This window comes from Manis pentadactyla, chromosome X (genome assembly GCF_030020395.1).
Source record: "Manis pentadactyla isolate mManPen7 chromosome X, mManPen7.hap1, whole genome shotgun sequence".
NCBI classification, from domain to species: domain Eukaryota; kingdom Metazoa; phylum Chordata; class Mammalia; order Pholidota; family Manidae; genus Manis; species Manis pentadactyla.
Genome location: NC_080038.1, coordinates 26,310,759 through 26,328,584, shown reverse-complemented (window position 1 = coordinate 26,328,584; position 17,826 = coordinate 26,310,759). Strand labels below are relative to the sequence as shown.

The following is a 17,826-nucleotide window of genomic DNA, read 5'->3' as shown; positions in this document are numbered from 1 at the left end:
CTTTCAGTCTGTGTATGTCTTTGGGTTTGAAGTGAGTCTCTTGTAGGCAGCATATAGATGGGTCTTGTGTTTTTATCCATTCAGTAACTCTATGTCTTTTGATTGGTGCATTCAGACCATTTACATTTAGGGTGATTTTCGATAGGTATGTATTTATTGCCATTTTAGGCTTTAGATTTGTGGTTACCAAAGGTTCAAGGGTAATTCCCTTACTATCTAACAGTGTAATTTAACTCACTTCATATGCTATTACAAACACAACCTAAAGGTTCTTTTTCTTTCCTCCTTTTTCTTCCTCCTCCATTCTTTGTATGTTATGAATCATATTCTGTACTCTTTGTCTATCCCTTGGGTGACATCTTTTTACCCTTAGGAATACTTGCATCTATAGGAGTCCATAATTCACTGCACAGGTAGTTTCTGGGAGGCAAATTCTCTCAGCTTTTGCTTACCTGAAAATTGTTTAATCCCTCCTTCAAATTTAAATGATAACCTTGCGGCATAGAATATTCTTGGTTTAGGACCCTTCTGCTTCATTGCATTAAATATATCATGCCACTCTCTTCTGGCCTGTAAGGTTTCTGTTGAGAAGTCCCATGATAGCTTGATGGGTTTTCCTTTGTATGTAACCTTTTCTTCTCTCTAGCTGCTTTTAAAAGTCTGTCTTTATCCTTGATCTTTGAAATTTTAATTATTATATGTCTTCATGTTGTTTTCCTTGGATCCCTTGTGATCGGATATCCGTGCACCTCCATGGCTTGAGAGACTATCTCCTTCCCCAGATTGGGGAAGTTTTCACCAATTGCCTCCTCAGTGACACTTTCTATCCCTTTTTCTCAGTCTTCTTCTTCTGGTACCCCTATAATGTGAATATTGTTCTGTTTGGATTGGTCACACAGTTCTCTCAATATTCTTTCATTCTTAGAGATTGTTTTTTCTCTCTGTGCCTCAGCTTCTTTGTATTCCTCTTCTCTAATTTCTGTTCCACTTACCATCTCTTCTACTGCATCTAATCTGCTTTTAAATCCCTCCATTGTATGTTTCATTTCAGATATGGAATTTCTTAATGATTGAATCTCTGACTTAAATTCGTTCCTGAGTTCTTGAATATTTTTCTGTACCTCTATAATCATGTTTATAATTTTTAGTTTGAACTCTCTTTCAGGAAGATTGGTGAGTTCAGATTCATTTGGCCCTTTTTGTAGGGTTTGTGAGATTTTGGTCTGAACCATGTTCTTTTGATGTTTCACAGTTCTGTGTGGTGCCCACTAGTGCCCAGAAGCTCCAGCCTCTGGAGCTGCTCAGCCCCTAGAGTGAGGTTGGGTGGTCGTAGGGGAGCAGAGCTGGTGCCTGGGGAGAGGAAAGACATGTTTCCTGATTCTCGTCTGCATTGCCTGTTTCCAGTGTCAGAGCCAGTGGGCCAAGCACACAGGTGTAAGCCTCTCTGCTTTGTGTCTCTATGTCTCTAGCTGTTGTAGGTGGGGCCTCCTTCTGGCTGACCTTACGCCAGCACAGTAACTGCTGGTTTGTGAACATGTGCTGGCAGGCTAGGAGAAAGGTGCTGCAGGGTGCATTTCACAGTGGGGGGCCTTGGAGGTGAGTAGGGAGCCAGGTAGATGGCACGCCTGAAGCTCCTCAAAGTTCCCAACCAGCTGGGCCAAGCATGCCCAGGTAACCTTGTCCTGCTCTCCCCTCCCCTGTGCAGCAAGCTCCGTGCAAACCCCACCCGTTCATCAGCCCTCTTGCTGCCAGGAAGCCTCTCAGACTGCCTGCCTTTCCTCTGACACAGAGTGGCCAAATATGGATCCCTTCATCCTCAAACAGCCCAAATCTTCGTCCCTCAAGCACTCTGCCTGTCCAAGCTCCCCAACATCCAGAGCACCACACAATATAGGTTTCTGCTCATAAAGCAGATCTCCAGGGCCAGGTGTTCAGCAGTCCCAGGCTTCTACCCTCTCCCCTCTCTGTTTCTCTTCTTGCTGCCAGTGAGCTGGGGTAGGGGAAGGGCTTGGGTCCCACCGGATCAAGGCTTTGGTACTTACCCTGTTTTGTGAGGTCTGCTCTGTTCATGAGGTCTCTATGAAGTCTGGTTCAGCCTTCTTTCTTGTTGCTGTTTTAGGATTAGTTGTATTAATTAACTATATTTTTGTACTATTTGTGGTTTTGGGAGGAGTTCTCCGTCTCACCTCTTATGCTGCCATCTTGAATCTCCTCCCATCCTGCTTTTTTAAGCATTTTGTCATTGTCTGTTTCCATAGTGTTCAGAGTTATATAATAGTATGTGCTTTCCTACAGCTTTGATTTAAGTGAAAACAGTCTGCTATGTTAAAGCCAATTGGAAGGGGCCATAACAACTCATAAACAGGTTACATAATTACTGTGTTTACCACTGCGATCTATATTTTTGCTTCTGTGACTTAATACTACTTCAGAGCTCTGTATGTTCAAGTGTAATATAATACTAGTTTAAAATGCTCAATTAATACAAAAGTACATTAAGAAAACATTAGTCCTCTCCATTTCTCCCTACTGCCCCTTCCATTCCCTCTGAAATAAAAAAATGTTTACAGTTTAATTTTATCTTTTCATACTGTAGTCAATGTTTTTAAGCCACAAATAGTTTACACACACACACACACACATATATATATGTGCTGTTTCCTTGTACTCTGTATCCAATTCCCCCCATTTAGAAATTTTTATTATACTTTTCATTTGTTTTGAATACATGAGAAATTCCCTCCAAAAAAGTATGTAAGGATGTATACTTTTTTAATATGTGCATTTTCAAAATGCTCTTTCCTTTGTGGTCATAATGTCGGATTCTTTGAGTAATAATAGCATTTTGAATTTATCCTTCTTATTTTAATCATCTCCATAGATTGTGGACCACTGTCTTCCAGTTTATATTGTCTTCTGAACTCCCCTATCTTGTGTCTTCTATTGTTGCCAGTGAGGAGCCTTGCCAGTCCAGGTTCCTTCCCTCCTTCCTCCCTCCTTCCCTCCCTCTCTCCCTCCCTCCCTCCCTCCTTCCTTCACTCTCTCCCTCCCTCCCTCCCTCCTTCCCTCCTTCCCTCCTTCCTTCCTTCCTTCCTCCCTCCCTCCCTCCCTCCCTCCCTCCCTTCCTTCCTTCCTTCCTTCCTTCCTTCCTTCCTTCCTTCCTTCCTTCCTTCCTTCCTTCCTTCCTTCCTTCCTTCCTTCCTTTTTAATTTAAACTGTTCTCTTTGTCTCAAACTCTGTAAGATGTCTCCCATCCCACCCCTCGGAATTCAAAAATTTCTAAATGTTTCTAAATATGTGTTTTTAGTTACTCTTTAATCCTTCTTGGCACTTGAGTAACATTTTTTACTTTAGCAAATCAGAATTTTTTTTTCACACAGGAAGAATTTTGTCTTGCGATTGTTTTAATAATTACTTGTCTTCCATCTGTTCTCTTTTCTCCTTCTGATACTTATATTCTTTCCATATTAGAGATCCTGACTCTATCCTTCAATTCTCTTATCTTTTCATTTATGATTTCAATGTCTGTTTCTCTCTATGTCATGGGATACTTCTGCTTGATTGTCCAGAACCCACAATTGTTTTTCAGCAATGATCATACCCTTTTCCAAATCATCTTGAATTTCTTAAAACCAGGCACCAGGCTTTCTGTGCTCTAGTACTATCATCTTTATAATGCTGCTCATTTCATTTTTATTAGATTCATCTTCTGCTTCTTCTAGTATATTATTCATATGAACTCTCAGATTTGTTTCCCTGCTTCAGTCTCTTGTATCTCTTGAAATACCCTGTGTTTGTTCTTTCCTTCATGATTAAATTAAAGGGTGTGAAATTTCTTAGCATACTTGCAAGGCAGGTTTGGGGGTTCCACTGTAGTGTTGTTTGAGAAGCAACAAAGATAATGGGAACATTTTTTCTCTGGTGAAGAATAGGTTAACAAGCCAGAACCTCCCAGTGTATGTGTAGGAAAGTATCTTGATTTCATGAACATAAGGTGGGGGATAAGGCTGTCCTCAGCCATTTAGTGCAGCCACTGTCCTGTAATGACTGAATGAAGCAAACCAGCAAGAACTGACCCCTTCCTAGGTCAAATAAATTTTCTTAAATCAATTGTCTCTCACACATCACCCCCCCATACACTCCTGAAAATCACCAGATCCATAGTTTCCATCCCAGACTTCACACATCTTTCAAAGACTACCAGTTCATGATCTTTCTCTGCCTGCACTGCTTTTTCTGTAATTTGAGTTGCTGATGTGTGTATTTTTCTAGATTTTGATAGTCACAGTTATTTTGCAGGTTGAGTCTCCTCAGCTGTGAGGCAGACAAAATGTGTATATGAGGTTATATTCCCATCATCTCAACACTTTTGTTTGGATGTATACACACACATACATATAAATATATGCATAAATTAGTAAGTTTTCGACAGATAAATCATGCATATATAATTTATATACTTGATAATAGGTGCTTTTATTAACCTCATCAAAACTGATGAGGTTACTTAGAGATAGAGTCTGTACATATGAAAACAATATGTTAGCAGTTCAATAAAACCCATCAAATGTAGTATAACAGAAAATTAAATTTTAAGGTTTTGGCATTTTAAATCAGATTTAGTAGCCCCGTCTAAATCACCTTCATGAGGTAAACTCTTGATCTACATATGCTACAATACTTGTTTTCTGATAGATACAGTGCTACTGTTAAAAATTTTCACATACAAAGGTCCTAGCTTCTGCTTTACTGATTTTCTCTTTTATTAAAAATTGAGCACCATGTTATGTTTTTAATATCAAGTAAAAAGTTTAATTGTGCTCCTTTTAAATAATTCAGATTTAAAATAGTCACATGTGGCTAAGGACTATCATGTTCGACAGTGCAGTTACAGGTATCTTTCCTGTAATATTTCTAAAAAACGTCTCATTCAAAATCAGAATTATGGCACATGCATATTCAGAAATAGGCACTTAGTTGCCACATTAAATAATATTGAGATAAAGGATGACCACATTTTCTGAGATGCTTGAGAAGTGTAACATAGAAATGAATAATATTGTGAGTCTGTTCTGCACAATCCACTTAAACTGGAAGATCCACCGGGCAATAGATATTAAATGATATAGTAGGGTGAAATATAATTACAGAATTTAAAGTAATTCCATACTTATTTTTCTTGTGTTAATGTGTATTTCCACACTGCTAAATATATATGTGTGTTCATTTTCACATGTGAACATTTGAAAAAAATTCTTTTGCCAGGTTTTTTTAAGCTGATACATTGGGATAGCTTACTATCAAAAAATAGATATGAATTAAATTAAAATAAATAAATTTTTTTGTGACAAGTTTGGGACATTAGCAAGCATTAAAAAGATTTGACTGCAAGTCTTCTCTGATGCCTATGTCTGCTAATAGGCAATGTGGATTTCCATGAAGGGATTAAAATTAATATCTCCTAAATTTATCTGTATTTATACTTCAAATAATTGCTTCTTTTTTTGTTCACATATAATGAGTTAAATTAATATCTGAGAGGTAACTGAGGAGCCAAGACTTATATGTATAATACCACTTAGCTGGTGTACCTTAAATTATATAAATATGGCACAGTTAAATCAGAAATCTTTTAAATCTTGCCAGTGAAAATTAAATTAATAAATGAGGAAATTCTGTTTGAATTCTGGGAATTCTAAAATGGAAATTACATTATAACTGTAATGCCAGCAATTCTAGCCAAATATCTATTTTAAAAATCATCCTTTTAAGTGGGTAGTTTCTTTATTCATTTATTCAACAAGTACTTTTGATAACCTACTCAATGGGAGGTACTGTGCATAAGTCTTTGCTGCGTTTATTTTACATTGTAAGATACCTAGGACATTTAGCCTTATCTATTGCATTAGCATGTTACTTTTACTGGTGATTTCTTACAAGGTAGGCCATATATGTTGGTGCTTTTGTGTTGGGTGCTTGCCTTTGGGGGAACCAAAGCCCTTTTCTTTCACTTGTCTCACAGTCCATCCTAATGACTAGAATTCTACCAATTTACTAATTTATGTTAATTTATTGAAAATCCTTATTAAAATGCAAATGTTATCCTGTAAAGGATAACACTTTAAACTACTATAAGCCATTAACACATTATCAAGATTCAGTTTATCAGTTTAATTAGATGGTAATTTAGCTTGACCCTGAGGAATTCAGTAAATTTGATGGTGTGGAAGGGAAGAATCAGCATGAGGCAGATCAATGAGCAGCCCCAGCCTGGCCTCCTAAAAGTGGGGTGTAGTTAAAAACTGCAAATCTAGCGTCACCTGCATCTCTCTCATGGACAGCCTGCCCTGCACCAAAAAATTCCATTCTAATTTTAGAAAATAAGTCATATGGCTATAAAGGAAGATTTTCTGCAATATTTTACACTGATTATTTCATGTATTTAGTGTGTTTTATTGTTTTTGAACAAGAGGGGTAAATTAAAAGCTTAATAGAGTTTGTTAATCGGTCACTTAATGACCATCTGAGGGTCGATCCTTCTTTTTATTATGTAGCTTCCCATAGGCAGATTCCCAGATGATGCAATAAATGGCAGGGTAGCTAAGAGCAAACACTCTCTCTCATGGCTATTTCCTCTAAGATCATAGCCAATCCATTTGGACTCTTTGGGCTGAATAGTCAGCCTTTCTCTCCAGTGACTTAATTAAAGCATGTAAAGCTGAGTACTATTGGAATCTTAGAATTGCCAAGCCGTTTATGTATATCCAGAATTGTGAACAGGAGACTAAACCCATACCTATCTCATCTTGTGTCATAGTCTTGTTTTCTGTATGCTTTACTGTTTGAGTCTTTTTTCTCTCTGTGGATTAATGCAGGATTTTTTGCTAAATTTGATCTTTTGATTTGCCTTTTTAAGGCTTTTTAATTTCTACAAATGATCAAGGGAAAATAAATAAAAATAACTGTCCTTCTTATGGTAATGATCCCTAGAAAGAAACTTAATTGTCTTTCTCTGAAGACCTTTTGAGACTAGGAGAGAGAGGAGAGTGAGTTGCCTGTGTAAGAAAACTTGTCTTTCTTTCCATTTCCATGTCATTTATCTATAAAGCCTGTAGTCCTATTTCAGATTTATATGACATTGTGTTAGTGTTTTTAAATAATCTATAATATTTAAGAAATATCTGAGGAAAGATATTCAGATGTAAATGAACAGACTTTCCTATCATGGCTCGCTTTAAATCATTAATAAATAATTTTGTCTTAACTTGGAAGATTTTGCACACCTTCATTTTTAACACTAAAGGAGTAAAAAAAAAATGGCTCCATCATAGTATTACTTTTTTTCTAGGTGTTAGTCTATTTTTATTCTTTAGACTTTGTGCTGACATGTTTTCTATATAACATATTTGCATCAGATATATATGTAGTTTTAAGGAATATATCATAATAATATGGCATATAGTACATTTTTCTTCTTGAGTTTCTTTGACCTTTTAGGTCATAATGAGCCAGTATCCACAACCCATTTGAAACTTTTATATTGAGAAAGAAGTCCTTTAAATCATGGAGGAAAACATTTTGTTTTAAAAACTTAGATAAAATGCACCATTTGTTTCAAAACACGATTGCCTTTATCTCATGCAGTTATATGGCCCTTCAAGAAACAAATTTTAAGTAATAAAAGAATGTGATACCTAAAGTTTCAGAGAACCCAAAGTTTATTAAAAACTTTATGAGTGATACTATACCTACTTACACAGCTCAAAATCTCAAAACTGTTTTCACCTCAACTTTAGGTGTCACAAATCATAGTTTAGTCCGATGATAAGCCTTTTTAAATGTCAGTTAAGCTTCCCATTTGTTAATAAAAATAGGTACCTTGGGGCTTTCTCCCACATCTCTTGGTTTTCTTTCCCAGAAAATGAGGATAGTATATTCTTTTGGTCATATATCGTTAGAAATGACTATGAACAGAGAGAAATAAAATGAATTAGTATGGCTACAGCACTTCCTTGCTAATGATGCATGAATATCTGTAATGATACAAGGTGGTAAGGAACATTAACAAAAGCAAGTTGATTTTCAAAAGGTTAGACAGGATTTGTACACATCAGAATTCAGAAGGCTATAATTATTCAAGGCAGACTTAATGAAATTCAAATGAAAAGGCAAAATCTGAATATGAGTGCATGTATTTTGCATAAAGGAAAAATGAACATGATTCTTCCAATTACACTGATTTTTTTAATAACTGTGAAATTTTTATTAAACCAAACTGAAAGTCATTCAGTGGATATAGTTTATTCATTATAGGCCTGCATGACTGTGTCAAAAGGAATGATGTATTTTAAGGAATAGATAGTAAACTAGATCTCCAAATGTCTGACTCTTTTGATTAAATTTTTGGCAGTTTCTTATATCTGAAAATTATGACACATCTCTATATATTAAAATTTATTGTATCTATTAGAACTTTAAAATAAATGAGATCATGCAAAATTTATAAAACTGAATTTTCTAGAAAATGAACTGACAGTTTCCCAATGGTGTCAGAGAGTTATTTTGAAATATTTCTATTTCTCATAAAAGTTCATAGGATCATCCCTTAGCTTTCTCTCTTCGGTGGTATGTGCCACTTAACTTCTTCTACCTGTAATGACTGGATACTATGTATCAACATGATAAGAACTAAATCCACCAATAGATTAGTCTTCATTAAATATATTGAATGAGTGACCTTAACCTTTCAGAATTTAATTTACAAAACACAGCTAAGTTAGTGCCCATAGCTAATTGTAACTGGAAGCCACTTTAGGAATATTAGGCCTTCTAATTTAGTTTATGTTAAAAAAGAAATAAAAAGAAGGATTGCTTATTAGTGTTTTTGGATAGTATAGATTGCAATGTTTTTCTCATTCAGGTATTTTCTTAATAGAATATACCTATCTATTTCTTCGATTGTGCTCATCAACCATAGCAGTTTTAATATGTCTAAATGTTCTGAAGAATCTCTCCATACTGTGTTTTTAGTAGTTAGTCTTCTTATTTCCATTAACTGATACCAGTTGCTCTAAGACTTGTCTATGATAGTCTTGAAAATAATCATACTATGCATATTAATAGGGCATGATGTACTTGTAATACAATGGGTAATGTTTCTTTGGAGGGTGTTACAGTCAGTGTAATAAGGCCTTCATCATTAAAACAAAAAGCAAAAAAAGTTTCTAGAATCAGAACAAAATGTCAATTATTTCAAAAATTCTAGGTTTAAATGGATGCCATATTAACATTCCCCTAAAAGAGATTTCCATTGAAAGATAGGTGAAAATAGTTTTTCTCTTGATGTGCTGAAGAATATTTATTATGAGGAAAGGAAGTACAGGAATCTATATGTAATAAAATAATCTATGACTAAAACATCTAGTCAAGGAGTGTAAAGCTTAAATGAGAAGCCAGAGACCAGCGTGCTGCCCACATTCTTAGAACCCTGGTTCAGGACTGCAGCCAATGCTAGAGCTTAAGACATAGCGTTTCAGTCTGCAGAACTGTGTGGTCAGCATTAATCATTACTTAAATAGATGTCATTTTTAGGTAAAGTTACTCTATGCAAAACAAAATGTCATTACCCGAGAACTCCAAAGAATTAGAAACTTGGGTTTTAAATTGTATTTCAGAAAGTTAAATCCAAGGGAGTAATCAAATGTGGGTTTTTCCAGTGCCTTTTTTTTATTGTATTTAACGGTTTGATTCAATTCTTTGCTATCTATAATCCGTAATGACTATATTTATAAGGCATCAGTATGAATTTAAGACCCCTGAGTGCATCCTAAGCTTAGGTAATGAAGATCAAGGAAACTACATGTCAAAAAAGAAACAGAAAGAAAATATGAAGAACTTAGAGTCATCTTCCTTTTAAGAGAAAATGACTACAACAGACATCAAAATCTTTTGGAACTCACACTAGATTTTTTAAATGAGATTCAGATGTTTTCTAAATACCTTGGAAATATGTCTCACTCTAAAATAACCCCTTTGGTTGAATAAAAATACACACATAAATAAATAATCCATACATCCATACAAGAAACTACTACTTGTCTTCTACATAACTCCCTGATCACCAAAACCACTGTTCTGTAAAAACTTACAGGTATAAAATGCATACAAACAAAAAGAAAGATAACTGCACCATTTTATTTAAAAAAGTATAGGAAATATTCTTGTTTCAGATAATGTTGAACTGTCTTTCCCTCAGGAGTTGAAACATCTGATGCAAATGAGAAAGACACTTACTAACTTGGAAATCTTTACTAAGAACAACAGTCACCAGTCTAAAGGAATGTGTGAAAGGCACAGTAAATTTGCTTGACTTGTGTTGTCAACTCAACCAGTTTTTGTTAAACCTAGTGTTTTGGTGGTAATTGCACATTTAAATAGTCTACTGATTTTTTTAATTTTTTAGTTGGTGAAATGGTTGGTGTGATATGAAGACATTGAGAGTTTGGATTTAAAAATCAATGGTTAAATCTATGAGTTCTCCTCATCAGAGTCTAGCCCCAAATTCCAAAATTATTTTAAATGTAAAGTTAGAAGTACATGTAGATTATCATTCTATTGATCATATGAAAGAATATGAATTTTGTATTTGGTCATGATACACACAATACACCAAACTTTGTAAGAGGTTTAACTATGTAATTTAAGCTAATTTGTGTAATTCTATGAATTTGCAGTGTCATAAGTAGCTAAGACATCTAAATTAGAATGATTTTTATATAAGAATTGAGTGGAAGAATCCTGGACCTGAGAAATTAAAAGTAATGCATAAATGGACCAGCTTAATATTCCTCATCTTTGTGTGTATTCAGTCTGGGAACCTAAACTCCATTTAATTGTATTACCAAAAAAACAAGAATTTTCTTCTCATAAAGGCTGTGCAGTAATAAATGGCTGTGTTAGCATACTTATTGTCAAAACTCCCCCAGAGACCCTGCCACTGAAACCTCCGCTGACCCCATCAATAGGCAGGTGGCATCTGATCAATCCAAAACAAAGTTACTGGGAAACTAATTTCAATTACAAGACTTTTGCTGCTTATAGTATAGACAGAAGAGAGCAGAGGCCATCTATTTCTCTGAATTTTTGTGCCAAATAATATTTATTTCTTGCTCTTACAAGGAACAGGGAAAGAGTACTACTGGTCAAGTCCTAAAGGATTCTAAGCTCCAAATGTCTATCAATCCTAGCATTTGAATGGCAAGTTGGATGGTGTAGACATGGGAGGAGAGGCTAGATCTCTCTTAGATCTTAGGGCTTTCTGGAGTTCTTATTAAAATGTGAATTCTACTCACAGTCCTACTCATCTAGTACATTAATTATCAGCTTAGCAAGAAACTAGTGTCAAAGAAAGTAGCTGACATCTGGAATTTGAAGGAGAGGGGTGATTATTAAAAAGACACATACCAGCCAAATACACTTTGTCCCTCTCATACCTCAAGTCAAGATGAGGGGGTAAAGTTCCTGTGGCATGAATACCACAGATGTAGACCTCCGCCCCCAACCCACCCCATACCTAGGTTTCCAGGAAGCTTAGAATTACATTTTAAAAACCAGTTGTAAAAATTCTCCTTTTGGGGGAGGGGGATAAAACTATTCCTCTCATGACATGGCTCTTGGTCTTTAATTCTTATATTCATGGTACTCATGTATATGTATCTCTTATTATAAAATACTTCTAACCTTTTGGAAGAAGCCAGTGTATAATAACTTTTTACTAGGCTAATCATCATGCACTTTTTATCCACTTTCAGGCCTCTGTCAGCTATAGACTGGAGCTTATATAAACTCAATAGATGTCTTTTCATTATTAGGAAGCTGAAAGAATTGTTCCTTTTGTATATCTATACCAGCACACTCTCCATGAAGAGTCGGTGATGGTGATGACTGAAGACATGCCTATGGAAATTTCTTATGTGCCTTCTACTTATCTGACTGAGATCACTCATGTCTCACAAGTCCTATCAGAAGTGGAACAACTGCTTAATGCTCCTGACCTCTCTGCTAAAGATTTTGAAGATCTCTTTAAACAAGAGGAGTCTCTGAAGGTAAAAGCAAACAGTCATTTAGATTTTACAAGATGGTCGCATTGATCATTTGTGGTACCAAAATAGTTGGCTTAAATGTATACAAGTCATTTTGACTTCCACATGGAATCTTCAAACACTTTACAGGATGGTTAGCTCTAGAAATCTGAGGTAGAAAGAGAAACATAGATTAGAAGAAGTATTTTATAATATTGAATGTTGAGAGACTTCCTAAAATAAAAGAACACACAAAAATATTACTCTCACATGCATTCATGACAGAAATGACTCACCAAAATACAAGCTTTGATAGAAGAACAGTTTATTCCAACTGATGTATTACTTTCCTTTCTTCTCCCCAAAAAGGGGCAATTTGATGAGGCTTTAAATAATACCTATTGTTTATAGTTTTAATTTCATATTTTCCACATAAACATTCAATTTCATATTAGTGTCAGTATCAATACTATAATATATGTACTCTAAATAGAAAACAATAAAATGTTTCCTTTAAAATGACCAGGCAAAGGCTACCAACCAAATCCATTTTTTTATTCAAACCAGCAACTACAAGTTTCTGGATCCTAAACCGAGACAAAACATGAGGATATAGCCTTTGGACTTTACAGGGCAGTGTCTAAAGATAAATAAGTGCATCATCAAGAAAATGTAATTATTAATGTGTGTCTCCAGATAATTTTTGTGATCATACATTCCAACCTCAAAATGAAATAGGATAGCCAGAGCTTGGTATTTGCTAATGCAAATAGCATAAAATTATAAACAAAAGATAAGTTTGCTCTCAGTAGCATCTGTTCGCTAAACAATTTTGGGAGAGCTCTTCCATGTCACACATTTGTCTCTGTAAGTAAACACATAGCTAAAGCTATTTAGTTTTGGAAATCAGAGTTGCAGTATGTTGAGTGACTTGAGTTTAATATCTTACTTTAAATCAGCTATAAAATTACACACTAAAATAAAATAAGAGATGCATGGATCTCTGGAACTACTCCATCTGTTTTAGTATAGTGCTATTTCTTACTCTCTTTGAAATAAATGCAAAGTGCTGATGAAGAAAAGAAACCCAATCAATTGGTAAAGGAGACATGCTAGGATTCTTGTCATTATTCACATTAACTAATTTCTCATGACAGTGCGGTTTGTAAGTTCATCATTGTCATTCAACATGTAAATCACTGCTAATGAGATAATATTCATTCCCTTCCATGTTCATGGACGTATGGGTCAGGAGAGCAGTGACCCTGAACTTATTAAGTTACCAGTAGAATATCTTTGCCTTCATACCTCTTACCCTGGTGCACTCAGAATGATGGGCCCCAGGCTACACTCATCATAGCTAATCATTTGTTCTTCCAGATATGTTTAGTAGTATTATAGCTGATACCCACTGTGATGGTATTGATTGTCTAAAAGGTATTATGGCAAGTTTAATTTAGCTGGATTAGTAATTCCTCATTAGACGCAGTTTTAGGCATAATTCCATCTCACTTCCAACAGATCAGCGGCAGGCAAAATGGGCTTCCTTCCTTCATGGAATTTTTGAAGGGGGATAGTTTTGATCTCAGTATTTTCAATGAATATGTATTTCTTCTTAAAGGCATTCATCATTGTCGTTATCCAGTAGTAAAAATAGAAAAGTAGTGCATAAATTGTACAGCTGCTGGTTGGGAAGGTTTGAAATTAAATTGTGGTTGATTTTATTCCTGTAAGATTTGCATGAATCAAATTACAGAACTGTAGTAGGTACTGCTGTGGTTTAATATACATATTTCTTGAAAGTACAATACAACACAAATAATGTGTAATAACTCAAGTAATTGCTTTCTGAACAAAATATAACTAATATAGCACATATAATTTCCATTGATGTATTGAATTGGAAAGCTACCTAATCATTTTGACAAGAACTAAGCAGATAAACATCTATTTACATATGGAAATCTACATTTAATAGCTAATATACCAGCTAAGGCATAACTAATGATGGAGAAATATACACATAAATAATGTTTATTCTTATACAAAGCCAATATTAATGCTGTGAATCCATTGACTATGTTTGTTTATATATAAAAAGTTAATAATATTCATTTTATAAACAATACTACCATTGTTTTGAAAGAATTTAAATTTTTGAAAGTTTTGATCAATATTAGCAATAGCTTGTACTTTATTTTTAATCAAAAAGACAATTGTCTTAATAAAAATTTCCAAAGCATAATTACTATATTAAATCATCAAATCTTGCTGTACAGTGTCTCATGAAAATATGAGCATAAAAAAGAGTAGAAAGGTGCTTGCCAGGGACTGGGGGAGGGGAGATATGGGAAGTTGCTGTTCAGTGGGTATGAAATTTCAGCTGTGCAATACAAGTAAGTTCCAGAGAGCTGCCGTGCAATACTGCGCTATAAGTAGACATAAGGTATTGTACACTTAAAAACTTATTAGGAGTGTGGATATGTCAAGTGTTCTTATCACTATACAACAATTAAAAATACTAATACAATATGAACATAGAAATGTTTAGCATCACAAGTTTTAATTTTATAAATTTTTTCCCCTGAGAATTTTAAATATTTGAAATGTCATAAATGCAGAAATGATTCATTGAAGAGACACCATAGAAAGGATTTATCCTAATGCCTCCATATCCCTGATGTCACCAAAAGCTTCAGTTCCACTGGCATTGGAGTTACTCTTGGGGACTCACTCTCGTCCCTCAGCATGCTCTGCATTATGACTGGCAACTGCCAATTGCAAGTTCCTGGCACTCTGCCTTGGGACTCCCTCTAGTCACCATAGCTGATAATTGTCTGTCAGGGCATTAAGGCTCTGCCTCCCCACATCTCCCAAGAAACCTCAACCGATGACAGATGGCTTTCTGTGGATACATGCTGCTGCTCATTCACATCTTCACTTGGGGTAACTCTGAGGCATGTTCTACACCCTGACCCAATGTTCCCCAGCAGAACGGAGACCTCATTGTGCAGTTAGAAACCTACCTCATAACATTCTACTGGCTTCTGCACCCCCTCCCCATGCCCCACTCCCTTACCAGGGCTTCCTAGGATGGTTCCCAAGTAAATTACTTGCATGCATATTATAGTCTTGAGCTTAGTTTCTAAGGGAACCTCATCTAGGATACTTTTGAGATAAATAATGACATATATACTGTTTACTCAGCACTTGCTAACAGAAATCCTGGAAAATACTCCATGCAGCTTGGTGCGAAATTCCCCAGTTGAATGTGCTACTCCCTCAGTAAGGAGTTCCTTAGTTGTTCAATTAGGCCTTGGTATTGATAAAAGTGAGTTTTTAGGATAAAACTGAGAGCATGGCTTAGAATAAAGATGACAGTTAACTTTTATCTTTTGCAATAATGAGAATCAAATTTTTTACAGTGTTCAGACACTTCTAATAACAACTATATTAACTAATTTAATCCCCCCACAACTCTACAAAGCATTTAAAATTATCCCCATTTTATAAGTGAAGAAACTGAAGAAATACATAGTAACTCAAAGTTGAAAAAACTAATATTGGTGGAGCAAAGATATGAACCCAGGCAAAGCATCTTCAAGTCTGGACTGTTAACCACTATACTCTTATCACCTTTTCTGCGATTGTTTCTAGGGTTGTGTGTTGAACATGGCAAGGGTGAATTTGGACAGAACATGGTAGAATGCTGAGGTCTGTCACACCTAGTTCATAGGAAAAGTGTCCTGGGTTCTAAATCTCAGCAAATCCATTCCAGTTTAAAAAGATTCCATAAGAGGAAGGGAAAAAGGAAGGACTTAAGAAAAAAAAAGGAAGGAGAAGAAGAAGGCAGGGAGAGGAAAAGGAAGAGAAGGAAAGAAAGAAGTCAGGCACGAATCATTTCTATTGTGTCACAATTGAAAACATTATGAGGTGGATACATGCTTTGTTTTTGGTAGCCAAGAGAGTGACAAAAACTGTGGACATATGAAGAAAACTCAGATGTTTAAAGGACAGTTGGGCCCTCGTGGAGTTCCTGTATGATCAAGAAGTAAAAGCAGCCCTTGTTCACCCTCAACAGCACTGGGAAGAGCTTGTTGTGAACTTAAACTAGACTATAAAGTGAAGTTGTTCAGTCTTCTTGACTGGTTCAGCTTTTGTGCAGGACCCTTGAGACCTAAAAGGAATTGTTAAGACAAGGCCCTGATAAGGAATGAAGGTTCATTCATTCAAACATATTTATTAAGTTCTTATTATGAACCAGGCATTGCTCTAAGTGCTTAAAAACAGTGAGCACAGTCCATGCAGCTTTATTATAGCAGTGGGAGAGAGAAAATAAGCAAACAAATAATAACCAAAATTGTGTATTTAAAGATGATATTTGTTATTAAATTAAAAAGCACAGAGTTGGGTAAGGGGATATAAAACTACCAAAGGGGCAGGAGTAGGTGGAATGGCAAGAGGTAGGAGTGCAATTTTAAAAAGGGTGGAAAGAACATTTGAACCAAGATTTGAAGAAGGTAAGGGAATCAGGCTGGGAGTCAGCCCTGCTGTCTGGGTGTAGTGAATAGTCAATGCAGAGGCCCACAGGTTGGGAGTGTACCTAACCGGATCAGTGAACAGCGGGCAGGCCCGTATGTAGGGCAGGAGCTCAAAGGGGCTGCATAGTCCAGATGGTGGAGGGCCTGATGGGCCGCTGTGAAGATTACCTTTCACTCTCAGTGAGTGAGGAGCATTGTATATTTTGAGGAGAGTGGCATGATCTGATTGGTTTGAAAAGGGTTGCACTAGTTGGGAACAGAGCTATAATGGATTAGGAGTAAAAGCAAGATGAGTTGGAGAGAAAATGCTGGTGGCCGAGACTAGGATGGTAAGGAGAGATTTTCAGATTCTGGAAATGTTTTCAAGATGCAAATTGCAGGTGTTTCTGTATTCACATAGAACTTGAGCCTGGGTGTATGAAGACCTATTGTCAACAGATTTGGGACAGAGTTAAGAGAATTTAGGTATCCTGTGAACTTGGGTGAGGATCCCTTGAGGGATGAAAAGATTTCTTCTTATTGATATTTTTGCCTTCTGTACTCCAGCCTTGCCTTGAAGCAGGGAAAAAAGTATGGTCAATGGGCAGTGTATCCCCCTGGTCAAGACCTTTCTCCTTTGGAGTCTATTTCATCACATTTAAGCACAAATTTAATAGTGCCAGTCATTTGACTGCAGATAAAACTAATGCCATGGACAAACTGCTTTTCTATTCTGGTATTAGGGGAATTAGATATTGGAAGGTGGCATCATATATACAAATCTGAATAGAATAACTGAAGGAAAAATACAAGAATGAATGTTTCTGTGCATACTAGATAAAGGGTTCAGTTTTTAAACCAGTTTAATAATATTCCAACAAAAGGATATTGCAATTCTTCTAAATTAAGTAATCATGGAATATATAAACTGTCAAAGCAACATTTGATTACAAATGCTCATTTTTAATTCTATGTAAATTTTCTAATAAAATAGCTTCCTGCATGGAAAAATTGAACTTTCATTAATGTACTATTACATTGTAAGAACCAATCTTTTGGACTACATACAACATTTTGGATAATGTAATCAATTTAGTGATTTCTCTGAGGAAAATCAAGTTTTTCAACCAACACACTTATTCCATTATAAATATAATTCCTTTCTTGAACCACTTTTATGATTTGAGATTTATTTGCTCAATTCGCTATTATATTTGTGAAATGCT

The 17,826-nt window shown here is 35.6% G+C and overlaps 1 protein-coding gene across 6 annotated transcripts in view; it reads left to right on the top strand.

The window, feature by feature from the left end:
- DMD (dystrophin) overlaps positions 1–17,826 on the top strand; it is a 2,193,636-nt gene that overhangs the window by 983,593 nt on the left and 1,192,217 nt on the right. For all 6 annotated transcript variants that reach the window (XM_036917975.2, XM_057495970.1, XM_057495969.1 and 3 more), the window contains one exon: positions 11,910–12,104. In XM_036917975.2, the coding sequence (XP_036773870.2) occupies positions 11,910–12,104 (195 nt within the window). The remainder of the gene's footprint in view (positions 1–11,909; positions 12,105–17,826) is intronic.